Here is a 19415-nt window from a genome sequence, read left to right as displayed (position 1 = left end):
TCCCTCCCCCCACATTCCAAGGCAAACTGGAAGCACCAGGGAAGTTTGGAACAATTGCTTGCTGGACTGAAAGAAGAGAACAGTGAGGGAGGCATTGGTAAAATGGTGAATGTGTTGGTCTATTGTTCGGGGAAGCTGTGCCGCAGTCCTGACTCTGTCACTTGCAAGCCAAGTCACCTGGAATAAGTCCCTAGTCTTTGGAGCCTTGATTTCTACATCAATAGAATGAGTGTGTTCAACAGCTTGATTTCTGAGGCCTTTTAGGCTCTGACATGTGTCCTCTAAATACTGCCTTTATTAGGCACTTTTGTTGAGATCCTTACCACAGCTGTCCACCAGACCTGTTTGTCTGGGATAGATGCTTCCATCAGCTGGCTTCTCTCTTAATGGTGCTAATCATTTAGTGACAGTCATTAAAAGCTTTCTGTTTAGTTTCACTTTGTGTTTTAAAAAGACTTATGTCTTAGTTAACTTGAAGTGGGGGGGCGGAATTTCCTAGTATATATGACATCCCAAAGGCGAAAGGTCTGAGTCGCCTATACCTTCTGTGTTCATTTGCCAGGGTTGCTGTAACAAAGGGCCACAGGTTAGGTGGATCCAACAACAGAAGTGGATCTTCTCACAGTTCTGGAGGCTGGACATCAATCATCCAGGTGCCAGCACCGGGAGTTTCCTCTGGAGCCTCTCTCCTTGGCTTGCGATGGCCACCCTCCTGCCTCTTCACGTGGTCTTCCCTCTGGCCATGCACAACCCTGTGTCTCTGTATGTCCTTATCTCCTCTTTTTATAAGGACACCAGTCAGATTGGATTAGGGCCCACTCTAATGGCCTCATTTTAATTTAATTACCTCTTTAAAGCCCCTCTCTCCAAATACAGTCACCTTAATGAGGGCCTTAGCATATGAATTCTAGGGGAATACAATTGAGTTCTAACACCCTCTTTGAGTTGTCTCAGCAAGGAGAAGCACTTGACTTGGTAACTATGTTAGTGTCCTGTGGCTACTGTTACAAATTACCAGAAACCTGGTGACTTCACACACACAAATTTATTCTCATGTTTCTGGAGTCCAGAAGTCCAAAAATCAAGGTATGAGCAGGGCCATGATCTCTCTGGAGGTTCTAGGGGAACCCTTCCTTGTCTTCCAGCTTCTGGTGGCTCCAGGCATTCCTTGGCTAGTGGCTACGTCAACTGAACGGTGCCTCTGTCACCACAAAGGGCCCTCTGCTCTGTGTTCCTGTCCCCTCCTCTTCTGTCTCTCATAGACACACTTGTTGAATCTGAGACACACGTCTGCGCACAGATGATGCCGCAAGTGTTTTCAGACCACAGTCTGAACACGTGGTAGCAAGCGTTTATCAATGTGACGATTTTTTTTCTGGAGATATTCCTGGTTTTGTGTTTGATAACAGACTCAAAGTCGTATATTGGGAATTAAGACTCGTGGATCACAGATTAGTACTTTATACCTACTATAAAGGAGCATGCTGACAGCTTTATTAAGGTTTGCTGATTGTGCCATCACTCTGTTGTTTCTCTAGTGAAACATAAAGTGATTTATGACAGATTCCTAATACAGAAATAGCACAGGAACGATTAATAATAATACAAAAGGGTTTATATGTTCTTTTTGGCATAAAACATATGTTAGCATATTATATAGTTCAGAAATATAGATAGTTCAGAAATATACTCATCGTTGCTATGAAGAATTGTCAATGATTACATACTTAAAATATTAAATTCATTTTTTTTTCTGTCATGGAGATTTCATGATAGCAAAACCTAAAGCAAAAAGAATGCTGGTGAAAAGGATATTTGGTTGATAGAAATTTCTGGTTAATTGAGTATTGGGCAGAAAATCCATTCATTTTTAATACTTATTAATATTTCTAAACTTAAGATCTTTCTCTTCGTGTTATGAAGTTTAACAAAATGGACATAATTTAGCTTTTTCAGTTACATAATGAGAAACTATTGAATGGATCTGACCTCAGTAACTATTGAAAGGGTATGACCTCCTTTGCTTGTTTTTTTTCCCTTAACTAAATCCTGAATATGAGTTTTTTTAGCTTTGGATTTTGCTTCATTCTTATAAAAGTGGAGTTATTGAAAATCTGATGATTTGGATGATAGAAGATATAAAAAATTGATTACTTGAAATTTACTGCAATAGTAGCTTTATTTATTTATTTATTTATTTATTTATTTTTAAAGATTTTATTTATTTATTTATTTGACAGAGAGAGAGACAGCCAGCGAGAGAGGGAACACAGGCAGGGGGAGTGAGAGAGGAAGAAGCAGGCTCCCATCGGAGGAGCCTGAGGTGGGGCTTGATCCCAGGACTCTGGGATCACACCCTGAGCTGAAGGCAGACACTTAACGACTGAGCCACCCAGGCATCCCTGCAATAGTAGCTTTAATATTTAGTTCAAGACCTTGCACATAATAAAACCTCAATAAACATGCTGAGTGAATTAATAAATGATAACTACAAATGCCCTTAATGTGGTATAGCTCAAGGATTGATAGTGAGAAAAGAAGAATCTGGGTCCTGCCTCTCTTCTTCATTCTGCTTATTCAAGTTAAAGTCTCCTATTTACAGATTTATTATTATTTTTACTACATTAGGCCAAAGTATTTATTCATTTAGCAATATTTATTGAGTGTCCATCTGCCAGACACTGTTCTAAAAGTTGAGAATTCATCGAAGGAAAAAAAAAACAGGAATGGCCAACTCAGATAAGAACACATTATATAAATAAACTTGTTGGGGCACCTGGGTGGTTCAGTCCGTTAAGCAGCTGCCTGTGGCTCAGGTCATGATCCCACCGTCCTGAGATCAAGTTCCGCATTGGGCTCCCTGCTCAGTGGGGGAGCCTGCTTCTCTCTCTCCCTCTCCTGCTCCCCCTGCTTGTGCTGTCTCACTCACACACAGTCTCTCTCAAATAAATAAATAAATAAAATCTTTTAAAAAAATTGTGTGTGGGGTGCAAATGTCGGTTAAGTGCTTCAGAAAAGTCTATTCTGTAAAGAAAATAATAAGAAACTGTGTATTATGAATCGGCTACTTTTTTTCTTTGAAATATCTCAAATGGATCTCTTTATACATATCGATATTTTTCATTTTATGTCAAGTTATGGTAATGGTCAGTTTAAAGAACTAGTATTATAGTTTCAAAATGAGCTAAACTCCTATTTTATTAAATGGATTGGTCAGTTCTGATGAAGCAGCTTATTTATTTATCCATACACATATACACTGCCTCTGCACTTCTGAGGTCCGAGAAGTAAGAGATGTTCTTCAGGAGGAATTTTTAGTGTGCGATAGCATTCTCAGATGACTGGATTTATATGAGAAATGAGAAATTTTAATGTGTGCTTAGGATGCCTAGACCTGCATTAAACGGGCATGTACATGTGTATGCGTGTTTGTATCCCTATCCCTGTTCCCATCTCTGTCTCCATATGCCACTCATGGCCTACAAGCTGACTTTAGCTGTGACTTCTCGACATGGGACCACATGGCAGGCATTAGGATGGCACTTCTCTTCAGCCTGCTTTTCTGTTGTGTTCTTCATGCTGGTTTTAACAAGCCTTTGCCCACCCCCATGTTCTTCTGGAGCATCTTGTGGGACGTGCTTTGCTCTACAAGTTGTTGTTTAACCCAGACAGACAATAAAAACCCTAGGGGGCTTTTCTCATTCCTTTCATTCTGGGGTGGTCATTTTTATTACTGCAAACACATGTTCTCAAAATGCACATTACAGCAAATTTGGTATGGCTTGGCAATTGAGCATAGTCCCCCCCTTTCTTATACAGACACTCTCATGGCATACTTTTAATACCATGGATAAAACAGAAGGAATAATCCTCTAAATGCTTAAAAACATTTGGATGTTTGTGTTTTTTCTTGACAAATCATCCGAACGATATTCTCATTTTTGTCCTTAAATCACCAGAAAGCTATGTATTTGGACAAAATTTTCTTGACATTCCTCTAACCCCATCCCCTATAGAATATATTTCACGGACTAGCATTTCGGATTTTAGTCCTTGGCTTTGAGTAAGGGGTGACTTCTTCATTTGCTGCAGGAATTCTGTGGACAATTATCATCCACAACATAGACAGAAAAAAATATTGTCTACGCCTCAGATAACTATGATATTGTAGTACCTAATTTTCTTTCCTGGTAGTGTGAGATAAAATAGAATACTGCGAAAAAAAGATAACAGGTAAAGCTATTCTGATCCCTAATTATTCCTTAATGTGTCTGACACACAAGTAGTGGGGAGGTTTTGTTTGTTTATTTTTGTTTTTGTTTTGTTTGCTTTGGTTTTTGTTGTTGTTTTGTTTTTAAACTGTGTGGACAAAAGGAATTCTGGATTACCTACATTATACTCTGGTCCCTTTCACTCGGTGAGGCTCCATTTTAACTGAGTTTATTTAGTTTGTTTGTTTGAAAGAGTTACAGTGTTAATGATAACATTTAACATCCAGAATTCAGGCTCAGACAGCCTGATGTACCTTCTTACACCATCTCTGGACCAGATCTCTGGACCAGACAGGTTAAGTACTTTGATTAGGAAACCTCATGAGCAGAATTTTAGGAGATGCTAAAGAACCTAGTCTATATGAGCTCTTTTGATCTATGGTGTATGCAATATTTTGATCCAGTATTTTTAGTTGCGGTCAACTTATATTTGAGATACTAAAAAGAGAGGTCACAGAGAGGCCTGTGAGCAGGAGTAAAAGCTAGTTTTTTATCACCTGAAATGACTTGAAGAATCCGTTGTGGACAAATAGAAATGAGCTTATAAAACTCAGAGTCAGGATGATCGAACAGAAGGAGGAGTTAAGGGACATGTTGAAGATAAGCATTTAGGGCCTATTTAAAACCTTTAAAATTATACAAGTGATATATCTTCGCAAGAGAGAATTTGGAAGATAGAGATAAATGCAAATATCTCCTTATGCAGAGCTCTTAACTTTCCAGATGCATCCGTAGATATTTAAAGTGCATGTGCATGTTTGATCCTGGAGTTTGAGGAAGAGCCTATCGTGTCCTCACTGTTCTTACTGATGACTCTGCATGTAGGTAATGAGTTTTAGCATCTCTGTCCATTGAAGGACCTGGAGGAGTCTTCTCTCTAGCAGCGTCCTTACGTAGGAAGGAGCAAACACTGACTTTAGTGGAAGAGTCAACGACAAAGCAATTTTGTGCATGCAAATCAATTATAGCTTGCTCCGCATTAGCACTGACCACCATTGACGCCCCACCCTTCACACCTCACCCCTTAACATATTCTTGCAAAACATCACTGAGCTCATCTGGAGCCGGATTTCGGTGTTGGTCTGTCGTGGATGACCCTGAGCTCTGTTTGTATGTCTCCTCGTCGCTGTAGACCTACGCATACGTCTTTGGAAACATCAAGTCTGTGCGACTGGAAGCACTGCTGTTATCCTTGTTGAGTATCGTCGTGCTCATTCTGGTTAAAGAGCTGAACCAACAGTTTAAAAGGAAAATTAAAGTTGTTCTTCCTGTTGATTTAGTTTTGGTAAGTATGAAATCAGCATTTAGCATTCTGCCTTACAACGCTTGCCAGTTGTTGGGGTAACCTGCAGAGGCTCACTCTATTGTCTGCAGTAACCCACAGCTATTCCTGTCTCTCATTAAAGGAGGGCTAATTTTGCGTGGCTATACATTAATGTAAGAACAGGAAACATTGTGAGTCAATAATTTTAAAAAGGAGAAACACATGTTTTCAATTTGCACAGCATTTCTCATGCGCTTGTAATTTTTTTACATAAATAATAGAACCTATAGCTTCAGATTTTAAATAAGGAGACATTTCTGAGGGTGAGACTCAAAAGATTTCTGGAATGATTCTCTGTGAAGCAATAAAAAGGGATATCATATCCTATTGAGGTGGCATCTGTATGATATGCACAGAAGTATTATCAGTTGACAAATGTGCATTAATAATTGGTAAAGTTATTAACACTTTTTTACTAAACTAATTTTGCTTTATTGAAGTGATACTCATGGTTTTCACTGGCCAGGGCAGATTCTCTAAGATATTTTTGTTGCTATACCTAGCAAAACAATGAATTATACTTTGCATTAAGGAGTAAGGTTTATGGTTTAAGGTTTATGGATTATGATTTAAAAAACACATTTTGAAATTTTAAGAGCCTCTAATGGGCACTCTTAATTAAACAAAGCATTAAGTAGAGAATGAAATGTTAACACAACCACAGTCTACTAACCCAATCATTAATTGGCTTTAGTTTTTTAATGGTCTTTGGGTTACACATGTACAGAACAAGTGGTGTCAAAATAATTTCACCTCTTGAAATATTCAGTCATATTGCTGCAATGGTATAGGTTCACAGAAATAGATAAGCCTAGCACGTTGGAAACTATCTCTGAGGACTGTGACTTACTTCTGAAGAACTAAGACGGATGGTTGTTCTCCATAGCTAGACCTTGTATGATTCTGTACTCCTGAGAATTTATGGAGATCCATGTAACTTATGTTACATATGTCACAATGTGTGTGTGTTTGTGTGTATTTCAAATAAGCCATAAAAGTGGAGGGTGCTGTGATTATTAGTAGTTTTCACAGCAACAACTGTGAAATATACCATTTTATTCCAAAATCCTATAGGTATTAAGAAATCTTATTATATCTTGGGAAGCTTTATTATGTAAGTTACATGAAACCAAAAATTGAAAATCTCCTTAGGTAACAAGGCCCTTGAACTAGTAATAAAAAAATTACTTATTCAATGCAAAAATAGTAAGAATTATCCTTTATCCTTATAAAAAAAAGGAGAGGTAATTCTTACACAAGGTTGCCCCTAATATTTGCAAGATCCAAGGTAAAAGTACTAATGCAGGCCCCAATACTTGAAAGTTATAAATCAAAGTGTTAAAGAAAACATGTTCTGGGGTGCCTGGGTGGTTCAGTTGGTTAAGTAGCAGACTCCTGATTTCAGCTCAGGTCATGATCCCAGGGTTGTGAGATCGAGCCCCATGTAGGGCTCCATGTTGGGTGTGGAGCCTACCTAAGATTCTCTTTCTCCCTCTCCCCCTGCTTCTCCCCCCCCCCCCCCGCCGCTTGCACGCTCTCTCTCTCTTAAAAAACAAAACAAAACAAAAAAACAGGTTCTATTTTCCTATTTTGACTAAAACACCATAGTGATTACCTTGAAAGGTCAGAATAGAGAATTCTCCCTCTCCTTTGAGTTCTGCCAGAATGAGGCAGCATGGGGAGAGCGGGTTCTTTGGCCTGGCCCTTCTCTTCCTACACCAGCTCTGTCCCACCCACAAGGGGATTTGTATGTATATGTGTGGCTATTCCAGCCCCAGTATCCATGCTCCAAACACATCCCCACTCTTTCATCACCAAAACTGTCCCCTGGCCTTTTCATGGGCCACACAGGGAGGATGAACCTGGGGGAGCAGGCTTGGGGCCATTGGAGCAGGAAATTGTAGATTCCTGAGTACCCAAAGTGTGGTTCAGAAAGACGAGTACAGGTGAATTAGGCACATCCCCTTGACCCTGCAAAGCTCTCATTTTATGGGGTGGGCTACAGTTAGAGGAGGGCTACAGTTAGGGGAGGGCCAGATTAGAACCACCTAAAGCATTGGGCCTGCCTGGACTGAGATACCCTGTTGCCCAAGTCTAAGGGCAGTGCTGGTCTTATATACACATATAATATTAAAATCATATTGAAGAGGGACCAATGATTCTGCTGATAAAAGAAGTTTAATTTTGTCAAAGAGATAGAGTGAGGCAATAAGACATTGTCTGAAATCCAATTCAGTGGCTTGAATTACTTAATTTTAATATTGGCTGTAGGTATTGAACATCATGTATTCTTCCATTTTCAATAAGGAACCAATATTTTGTGGCTATGGTTTTTCTTTTACAGCTCACATTTTCTTACCTGATATAAATATTTCATGGAAATTATTAGCAATTAAAATTTATTAATCATCTTAGAAATTTTTGAATATGTTAATGCTTCTGATTCTAACCTAATAGCCTGAATTTTTAACTACTACTCTCTTCTTTAAAAACACTGTTACATCACAATATTTTTTAAGTTTAACAGTATAACCTGTACAGTTTTGTTGCCTTTTTAAAAAATCCTCAAGGCTATCTTGCTTTTTAAGTGTATTTGATGTTTTAAAACCCTCTGCAAATTCAGTTAAATATCATTACAGAGTACGGAAATACACAGGAAAAATCTCTACAAAATCATATTATTGGGCATTAATTGTTAAATATGTCTTAATTTGCTAGTGTGATTTTGTTATACCTGTTTTCTGGCCATGTGCATGGTAAATTTGTATTTTAAATAGGTAATTGGTATGTCTCTTTTTAACAAAAAGTATAGTATATCAGTAGTTCCAAGCCAATACCAAACTGCCATAACCATGTGAAATTTCCGGTATCTATTAAAATTATCAGAAGAATGAGAAAAAAAAAAAGAATGAAAAGAGAATGTGAAAATGGCTGGAAAACATGGGGGTGGCATGGTAGAATAACAGAGATTGAAGTGGGTTCTGAACATAGATTTTAAAGGTGATTATGCTTCCAGGCAGAAGAACCCTTGACCTTGCCTCTCATAGGTTATTTAACAGAGCATAGGGAACCTGAGACTCCATGGAGATTATTTTAAAAACAGTGAGTCCAGTATGTTATTAACTAGTGTAATTTACTTCAAGAAATAGGAAAAGCTCAAAACTCAAAATTATTCAAGGAGACTGTACATCATCATTGGTTACTAAGCTATATAGGTATATTAATGCAGTATCTCAAACTCTTGAAAAGTTGGTGTCATGGAGGGAAATCATGCTGTGTTATAAAGCTTTCCTTCGTGTTCTGAGACACGAGGATTTAGGTTGGTTGTGGTATCTGTATACACACACACGTACACTCCCATATTCTGTTCCACGCCCCTTCAAAATCAGTCATAATTGGATTGACATGTTGGGAAGGATATTAGAAAAGTCCTATTATTGGGATGCCATTTGATTTTTGAGACTGTAAATCAAGTGTTTTCAAATTTTAGAGGCATTTTTCTGATTTTTAGAATGTTCTTAATTTTTTAAAAGTCTGTGCAACTACTACATTCCTCTTGACAATCATGGGACACATAAACAATGTTTACTTTTAGAAATAGTTTCAAGGGGTGTGAGAGGCCAGTAATAATTTTCTTTTTCTTTTTTCAAATGGAACCCCACAGATTATCGCTGCATCTTTTGCTTGTTACTGTACCAATATGGAAATCACATATGGATTAGAAGTAGTTGGTCATATTCCAAAAGGGTAATGTAGTCTTCTTCTTTCTTTCTCTTTTGTTTGTTTGTTTTTGATGGAGGAAAGGTCTTGGCGTAGGCGGCTATGGGTTTCATTTCTTTCAAAGGCCCTCTGTAGGACAAATTCTAATTAATTTCTATTTGAAGATGATAGAAACAAACAATACACATATGGAGAAAGAGTAACTTCTTAAACTGTTTGCCTATTACTAGGGAAGTTGACAACTATTTTATACAGCATTGCTTCAGGTAAAAGATTTGGAGGTTGTTTACAAAGATATTATTTGGGAAAAAAAGGAGGGCATGGAATTTCCAAATTACAGTCATGCTCTGGGATTTATTGTTCCCTATTTTATTTCACTTAAAACATAGTAAAAGCACACAAGCGTCATCTGAAATAGCAACCCCATCGGCCTGGGTGGTGTATAATGGTGAGAGAGGGTAGAAGCAGAGAAGAGGGAATGGTTTCTCAAAGCCTTCCTCTGGACCCTAAGAGGAAGGTTAACAAAAGTGTTCACCCTAAAAGGGCAAAACGTTGAGCCAAATATAGCCTGAAGGAACACAAAGACATCTTAGGGAAGAGAGGGGTGTCCTAGGGTTATTCCGTCTTAATGGGCTGTATATACACTGGTATTTATAAATGTGGGGCAAAGTTACAGTTGTTTCCTCTATGTTTTTATCTTCCAGTCCCAAATTTTGGTTTCTAATTATATGCAAATGGAGCAACAGTAGAAAAATTCTCAGAAGTTAAAAGATAATTAAAAAAAAAAATCCTGTCTTCAACCTTTATGTAGATGCAGGCTAATGGTTATTATTTAAATCAACTTGGGTTTTCTGCAGGGTTCTCTATGTTTCCACCTTCAAAAGTCAATTTATTGTTTCTGGGTCAGCTTATTGTTAATAATTAGGCAAGCTCAATTTTTATGACACAGAAGTTCTTATACTTTGAAATGGCAGCACTCTTGTATATCATATTAAGTTATGTTAAGGCCTGTAATGTTATGAATCAGTTGCTCTTGGGTGTAAACTTTAGTAAGTGGATAAAAGAAATCATGCCTCTCCCCCACCTGCTTTAATTCTCCTTTATTTCGAGTGACCTTTCCAGACCCATTCTCTGAAGAAATTATAGAAAGAGCATGGCATTGAAAAGAGACAGTGAACCCCAGCTCTGCCATTCACCTTTTGATCTGAATGCTTTCTCTAAACTCTCTTAAAATGTTTTCTCCACCATAGAGTGCATGAGCGGCACTCAGTGTAGGGTTGTGTGGACGATTAAATGAAACAGCTAATTGAGAGGGCTGAACATTCCACTTTCTTGCTAGATATTAAGCCAACATGATCTATCTTCCCTTTTCTACTTTTTCCCCAGAGGGATTTTTCATTTGTTTGTTTTTAGAGGAGAAGGAAGTCGTCCTCCAAAGCATCATCAGGAATAAATAAACAGTGATCCCTTGGCTCAAGTGGTTTTCAAAAGACAAGGAGACAATGGCTGGGTATTGAAAGAAATATTTTAAAACACTTCTTTAAAAGCGGGGAACTGTATTTTGCAACAGAGGGTAGATGGAGCCTTTAGACACATTTTTCTTAACATATGTGATGCATAGTTAAGTGTATTACGAAAGGATTGAGTTAAAAACGTAATTAAGATTATGAACTCAATGGCAAATTTAGGGAGTAGCTCAAGAATTGTAGCTCACAGTAAACCATTGTTTGCCTACAACACTGCAGTACTCAGGGCAGGAAGTACAGTTTTTAATGCCTGCCAATTACATATTTGGAAAGGTTCGAATGAAAGAACACTCCAGACTTGCTTTTGTTCTGATACAGGAAATTTTTGTCAAGTCGGAGTTTCTGTAAGGTAACCTGGGCATCAATGCTGATGGACTCATGAAGCCCATCACCGTGGCGATCCTTGTTATTTTGCCTTTCTGCTAAATAATATTGAAAACAAAGGGCTTCAAACTGCAAGGCTGCTTGGTTTTCCCATGAGTGTTTCACTTTTTCTGTGTAAGCTTCATGATCATGACCAGAGTTGAATTCAGTGCAAGTTGTTACAGAAATTACATGAAAATTGATGACTTCAGTATGGTCCTTCTTTCCACAGAATCCCTTCACCTAGAGCTCCCCCGATGAATGTCCTCTCTGCAGTAATTACTGAAGCTTTTGGAGTAGCGCTGGTCGGCTATGTGGCTTCCCTGGCTCTGGCTCAAGGATCTGCCAAAAAATACAAATATTCAGTTGATGACAACCAGGTGGAGTATGACCCAGCCCCCCTCCATGACTGTTGTGTCATGGTACTCTGTACCCCAGACCCTGAGAATGTTGAACTTAGGAAAAATATAACTTTCCAAAGTGTATAGCAAGAATGGGTAGAACAAAACAAAAATCTTTAAATCATTCATAGAAAGCTGAAAATCTGGCTTTTATGGTTTGGTTTATAATATACATTTTTTTTTTCCCTTGGAGAGAAGGACATCTTGATGTCCTTTTTGATTTTAGGATAGAATCTATATATATTTATCATTGCATGCTGACTTTCAAAAATCATGGATTTCAAAGTAAAAATAACACTAATATTACTTAGTCTTGTTAGCAAAAAACTAAAGGGTGCAAGGGTTCATTCTAAGAACACCAAAGAATGAAGGTTTTACTGATCATGTTTCTGAATCTACTTCTGCTAGTTTCTTGTTTCAGTCCTTGTGGACCTACATTCCTGCACAGGTCTGCAGAGGCAGCTGTGGAATGGGGGTTATGAGCAGCATATTACCTGTGTCTAAATCTCACTCTGACACTATGTGCCCTTAATCGGTTCTGTGTCCCAGTTTTGTCATCTGTAAAAAACAAAAACAAAACAAAAACCAGATTTATTCATTTAACAGATGTGTATTGAACTCTACCATGAGCCAGACACTGGTCTGGGAACAAGGGATGCAATGGTCTACAGTACAGACCATGTCGTTCCTCATCTCAAACCCTCCCAGTGACTTGCCATCATGTGCAGACGAAATGCCTCTTTTGCAAGGCTTTCAGGGCCCTACGTGACCTGCCACTTCCCCTTTCCTCTCTGATCTCATATCCCTTTTACACTCTGTTTTAGCCACACTTACTGCCTTGCTTTACCTTGGTCCCACTAATCATGTTTCTGGCTCAGGACATTTGTACTTGCTGCTCCTGTTCGCCAGGAACTCTGTTCCCTCAGACATCTGCATGCCTCTTTTATTCTAATGTTCCCTTCTTGGGGAGGCCTTCCTTGGTAAACTAAAATCCTAAACTCTAAATTTTTCCATTCCCTCCTCTGCTTTGCTTTTTGTATTAATCTTGTTTCCTGTCAGCATTCACTCACTAGAGTGCCAGCTCTCTGAGGGCAGGGATATTTGTCTGTTTTGTTTACTGGCAACAGCAGAAGCAGGAAAACATCAGGAGGCTTTTGCAATAATCCAGGTGACATTTGAAGACTTGGCCCTGGATGTAGCAATGCAGGAGATGAGAAGAAGACAGATTCTAGGTTGCATGTGGATGACATCTGGGAAAAGGGGGAGGAGTCAAAAATATCTCTAATGCTTTTGGTCTAAGCAGTCGGAACTTGGTGGGGAAGAATGTGGGAGGACCTGGTTAGGAATGGTAGAGAGCAATAGCCCGATTTGGTTAAGTTTGGGATACCTGTCAGCCATCCAAATGGAGATGCTAAGTAGCAGGTTGGCCATATGAGTCTGAAGTACGGAAGAGTGACCCAGGCTAGAGATGTAAATTTGAGAGTTGTCAACGTGTATTTGGGTAGCTAGGATCAGAGAGAGAGAAGTGGTCCAGTATTTGTGATTGGTTATATGAGAAGGAACCATAAGAAAGTGGAGAAGTAGTGGCCAGGGAAGTAGGAGGAAAACAGGAGGGTGTGAGGTCCTAGAAGGACCTAGAAGGAACCTTTAAGGAGGAGGATGTGAGCAACTAACTATCTCAAAGGCCACTTTTAGGCCAGATAGGTAGGAAATAACCACTGGAGTTAGCATTGTGGGGGTCATTGGTGGAGTGGTGGGAGTTCTTCCCTAGAAGGTGGCTATGAGCATTAAATGCTTAGAACAGTTTCCGGCTTATTGTAAGCACTCAATAAAAGTTAGCTTTTTTTTTTTTTTTTTCATAATGGTTAAGTCACAACAAATGGGGAGAACAGAAGTTGAATACAAACAAACCTCATCCTTTGACAAGATGTCCTTGTGGTCTCCAGAAGTTCATTGTGATTAAGTAATATATTCTTTTATTATCAATCTTGTAGGAATTTTTGGCCCATGGCCTCAGCAATGTGATTCCTTCATTTTTCTTCTGCATACCCAGTGCTGCTGCCATGGGAAGGACTGCGGGCCTGTACAGCACAGGGGCGAAGACGCAGGTAACTTCATTTTTTAGAATGGACCAGAAAACTGCTGGTTACTCTCCTTTTCGGAAAGGGGGGAGAATTGAGCTTCTCTCTAAAGTCCTGAAAATATTTTCACTCCTTCAGTTTTTTTCTAACTAGTTTCGAGAAGGTCATCTCTCTCACTTTCTTATGAATGATCCTTCCAGAAGCCCAGTGACTCAGTGAGCAGACAGAAGTCCTACTAGCGCCCGCGTTATTGTTTGCAGCGTTTGAAGAATGCTCCCTCTAGTGGTGCTGCTGGTTTTGTGTTTTGCTAATCTAACCAGTCAACTTGAAAATTTTCCGTTCTTGTTCATTTCCTTTGTATAAAATGAAATCAATTATATGCAAAATCTGTCCTTGATGCTGAAATTTCTGTCTGTAGAGATGTACAAGTATATAAACCAGTGATAACTCGTCTGTGCACATTTTAGGTTAAAGAAACAATTATATATTTTTAGGAACTTACATCAATTCAACATTTGTTGAGGGTCTGCTATATACCAGGCATTATGTTAGGTACTGGTAGGCAGACGGTGGTGATAATGAAGATGCTGTTTTGATGATGATGATGATGGTGGGAGTGTTGGTGGAAACATATATTGAATATGTCATACTTTCTATATAAATGTATATGTCATATGTATATGTCATACTTTTTATATAAATGAACTCTTTTAACGTTTAGGCGACTCTATGAAGGAGGTATAATTATTATCCTCAGCTTCCACATGAGAGAGATGAGGAAAGGAGGGTTAAAATAACTTACGCAGGTCACAGAGCTCGTTAGTGGCAGAGCTGGGATTTGAACCCAGATAGATCAACCTCCTATCTTTCACTTGAAAGTACTGTTTCATATATGAAAATTTAGGCACATGTTACTACAAGAAATTAATATTAACAGCTAACCATTATTAAAATAATTCACGTTTATTAACATTGGAGTTGGATGAGAATTTGTAAAACTTTTTATGTGATGATTCAAACATTTATTAGGGATCTACCTTATATTTAGTCATTTTGGGGGGTCGTAGAAGAATAAATTTGAAAAAGATATGGTTCTTGACCTTGGGGGCAAGTGGCAAGAGAAAGATGGTTAAATAGAAATTAAAATACAGCATACAAGTAACTAATAAAATTACTGATGAATGTACTACAGAGTGGAGAAGAAGCAGCAACAAATTCAAAATGTATAATAATTTCAGAGATAATTGCCGCAACTCATGAGCTGAGATGTGACGTTCTCATTCAACCTTGTTTTACATGACAATTTGATTGGCTTTTATGCAACTAGAGACTTCAAGCCTAGGTTTATCACGAGCACTGGCATGAACACTTGCAAACAGGACTCTCAAGTGTTTGGGGCTAGATGTGAATGTTTAATATGTAGTGTACTCAAGTACCATCCCAGACTCTGAGGACACTTCTTCCCGATAAAATTCTAGAATTCTATCGTAATTTCCACCTGGTTTCCCACCAGGGGGAAGTATACTCAATTTGCTCTCTTCATGTTCAGGCTAGATAAAAATAAGTGGCTAAGCGCATGGATTCTAGAGCCTGGGCTTGTGTTCTAGGTCCACCTTTAGTAGTGGAGTGATTTAACACAACTAACTTGACCTTTCTAGCCTAATTGGACTTGGCTGGTAAAGTATTTGTTATAGGGATTACACGAGTTCATATGTGCTTAGTTTGTCCAAAGCCTGAGCGCTAAATAAATACTCCTTCAATGTTAACAGTGATCATTGATTGCATTATTATTATTGTTAAATATTTTTATTATAATAAAATCTTTCCAGAACCTTTCATTTGACATTTAATATTAAAACATCCTGGTTTGGTGGTGGTGCAGTAAGGCAGTTTCTATTCCAAGTTGTCCTTCTAACTTGCTGGAGATGTTGGACGGGTTAGCATCTTCATCCATCACATGGACAAGAGAAGGTTGGAATAGAATGTGTGAAATGTCTTCCACCTGAATCTGTATCACACCTGGAGTTTCCTTAGGCATTTACTACTTTTCCAATTGCTGTTTTAGTAATAACAAAACTGTCTCATTAATCTTTGTAACTTTAAATATTGAATGTCTAAGGAGGTAATACATTGAGAAAACGTAGTTATTTTTAAGTCTTGGATTTTTTTTTCATTTTAGTTGGACGTACATGTGTTCGACTAATAGGGTGGGGATGGAGAGGCACTTTCTCTGCTCTGAGGGCCACATGTTTGAATGATAAGAGCAACAGAACTTTTCTAACTACTTTTCAGGGTTATTTTCTCATGGTGTCTAGACTTCAGAAGAAATGAAAGAAATCTAACAAAACGCAAGTTCAGAGAAACGAAGCTCAGCAGGAGAGTATTTTCATGCTGTTCTGCTTGTTGAGATGGTCACTAATCTGTTCAACAATTCCCATTAAATTGCACAGAGAAGGAATCTGATTTAATGGGCATACCCAGATTGAGGATGCTTTCCCATTGAAGTCGTTTTAGTCCTTCAACATGTGGGTATAACTGGTAACTGACATGACTTGAAAAAGGCAGTTGGGGAAGCCAAGTCTTAAAAGTTTTGTTTTAAATAGGCTATTTGTGAAACCCATTTTCTGTGTGACAAGACTTCACAAAACAACCCCTTAAATGGTTCTGTCTCTTTTAGGAACTAGAGTTATCCCCAGTAAATTAATCTAGAAGACCTAAAAACTCTTAACTTTCAGGCTAATGACAACTAATTAAAGGAACAATGGAACCACCTTCCATTATTAATTATTTCACCAACAGACTCTTATTTGGAAATATTCCTGGTATATCTGTAGAAAGTTACCATTTTCAAATGTAAATATGAACTTATTTTCTCCTAAAGCCCTTAAAAGGCTTTGCATAGGTCTTAGAATTCGCACCTTTATGTTACCTACAAGGTTCTGAGTGCTTTCTTCTACAGCCTCATCTTGGACTCTTCTCTTCCTCTTTCCCAGCTCTCGGGCCTGTGACCCTTCTTCATTCCTGTGGGCCACAAGTGTCTGTGTCCTCTGCTGTGGCTGCCTCCCCTTCCCCTCTAAGATAACTTCTCCCGTCCTTCAGATCCCACTGCCACTTCTGGCACAACTGTTCTTATCTTCAGGGTCCTAAGCTCTTTTGCACATTAAACGTTCATCACTGTGATTTATATGATGGATGCCTGCCTTCTACCCCTGACTGAAGCTCCTAGAAAACAGGGTCTGTGTCTGCTTTGGTTCACTACATCCTCAGTGTCTAGCCCAGGACTCAGCACATAGTAGGTGTTTGGTAACTATGTGTGATAAGAATGAATGAAAAATAAAAGTATCTGATAATGTTAAAGCTAGTTGGTTTTGCTGACATTAAAGAGGGACAAGTGAAGCCATGCAGTTTTTATTGGGACTTAATACAGCATGTTTGAAGTCAGGAAAATCCCACTGGAAACCAGGCTTAGGATCACAGACTTTAGGAAAGTGCTGTTCAATAGAAACAGTAACAGGAGCCACATAGGTAATTTAAATTTTTTAGTTGTTACATTTTAAAAAGTAGAAGAAGCTGCTAAAATTAATTTAATAATACATTTGATTTACCCAATATAGTCAAAATATTGTTTCAATGAAGAATCTAAGAATTGCCAATGATGTATTTTACATTATTTTCTTTTTGTACTAAGACTTCAAAATCTGGTGTGTATTTTACATTTTCAGCCTATCTTAATATGGCCTATCCACATCTCAAATGCCCAAGAGCTACATGTGGCTATATTAGTGTATCTAGGAACATTTTACATACAAGAGAGTTGGTGGTAAAACCTTTCAGTGCTTTCAAAAATTAAATTAAAATATTTGAATTGAAATGAGAAAAGATACTAATCATTTAATACCAAGAGCCATGGTCAGAGAAACAGCACATTTCTTTTTTTTTTTTTAAGATTTTATTTATTTATTTGAGAGCAAGAGAGAGCCCACAAGCTAGAGAGAGTTGGGTGGGGAGGGGCAGAAGGAGAGGGAGAGAGAATCTCAAGCAGGCTCCCTGCTGAGAATGGAACCCATGCCTGGGGCTTGATCCCAGAACCCTGAGACCATGACCTGAGCAGAAATCAAGAGTTGGAAGCTTAACTGACTGAGCCACCCAGGCACCCAAGAGGCCAATACATTTCCGTCCTCCACATGTAGAAAACATTTTTAGAGTGATTCCCTTGAGATGTGACATGCTGAGCATGGCTATCTAGGAATAAGAAAGTCTTGGTCCTGCCTAGACATACAGCACAAAGAAGTGTTACAAGTCTTCCTTCCATCCTTCCGTCTAAGGAATGGTAATTATGGGAGGGAGCACAGTATGCCTTGGCTCTCTCCCCTACACCTTTCCCTTTGCTTCCAACAGAGTAGATATACTGGTGCTCTGTGGGCAGTTTGGGAGGCATAACTGAACCATGAAGGATGAGAGGCAGCATTGGCTGCAGGCAAAGCGTGATCACTGCCGGAAATGACAGCTGGTGTGTTTTTCTGCAACACTGAGATTGCCTCCAGGTTCTAATTTGCCAAGCTATATTCTTTTATTCTTTCAAATTTGGCTTATTGCTTCCAACTTCTTTAAAGCTTTTAAAATCTAGCTTTAGTTACCCAGTATCCTCTTTCTCCCTAGTGCCCTTTCTTATCACTTTTGCCATTCCACCACTTTCCACAAAGCTGTGCACACAGTGAGCTCTTGACCGAGTTTGCATTTTTAGCAACTATTTAGGGAGGAAATGGCTGGCATCTCACCCATCCTCCAGCCGTTTATATAGCTATGGGTAACAGGAATGCCTGCAGAATCATCTTTGTAAGCAACCTACAACATATACAATATGTTAATAATGTAGCAAGAAGAAAATGTAGATTTCATTATCCTTTATGCAGAATTAACTCGATATGGGTAGTTAGATTTTAGAGCAAAAAAAAAAATGTCTCTAGCCATTTAGCTAGTATGATGTGGAAAGAGTTGAAGAAGAATAAAATACCTAGACAGTGTTTGCCCTGTGCATAACCAGGGGTGTGAACACTTTTCGCTACTGGTTAACAATATAAGCCAACCTGAAACTTATTAAGAAGAGGACGCTTCAGTGGCATTTGTTTTCTGAGGTTTGAAAGAAAGTAACAAGGGGGGGGGCACCTGGGTGGCACAGTTGGTTGAGCATCCAGCTCTTGGTTTTGGCTTGGGTCCTGATCTCAGGGTCACAAGATTGATCCCTGCATCAGGCTCTGCACTTAGCGGAGAGTCTGCTTGAGATTCTCTTTCTTTCTCTCTCTCTCTCTCTCTCTCTCTCCCTGTGCACCACCCCCTGCCCCCATTCTCTCACTCTCTCTCAAATAAATAAATCTTAAAAAAAAAAAAAAAGGAACAAGGTTCTCTCTTGGTGGCAGCTTGCCTTTAAAATGTTTCTCTTGGTAGATCAGAAATATATAAAAAGCAGCATTTCATATGCAAAGTAACAGATATTCAGAAACTGGGTAATACTTGACAATATAGTTTGTGTTATTCCAGAAAGCTGAAGTTAGAGAAGTCTGTGATAGCACTGCAAATATCTGATCTCTGTTCAACCTCTTTGCACAGTTACTGAGTTGGCCATCTATGAATAATGACTTGGACTGCATGGTCTCAAAGATTTTTTTTTTACAAATCTACATTTCAGCATCTGGGGGTGTTGATTGTGGACACAGTGAATGTCAGTATTT

General features: G+C 38.7%; 1 protein-coding gene across 2 annotated transcripts in view; it reads left to right on the top strand.

The window, feature by feature from the left end:
- The window catches only part of SLC26A7 (solute carrier family 26 member 7), a 111608-nt gene that overhangs the window by 53665 nt on the left and 38528 nt on the right, over window positions 1-19415 (top strand). For both annotated transcript variants that reach the window (XM_045805987.2, XM_045805988.2), the window contains exons 6-9: window positions 5404-5556; window positions 9260-9342; window positions 11437-11584; window positions 13600-13713. In XM_045805987.2, coding sequence (XP_045661943.1) covers window positions 5404-5556; window positions 9260-9342; window positions 11437-11584; window positions 13600-13713 — 498 coding nt within the window. The remainder of the gene's footprint in view (window positions 1-5403; window positions 5557-9259; window positions 9343-11436; window positions 11585-13599; window positions 13714-19415) is intronic.

Source organism: Ursus americanus, chromosome 9 (assembly GCF_024610735.1).
Source record: "Ursus americanus isolate L20-20 chromosome 9, mUrsAme1.1.p, whole genome shotgun sequence".
Classification (NCBI taxonomy): Eukaryota; Metazoa; Chordata; class Mammalia; order Carnivora; family Ursidae; genus Ursus; species Ursus americanus.
The sequence above is the reverse complement of the archived record's forward strand: the minus strand, read 5'-3'. Positions and strand labels throughout refer to the sequence as shown.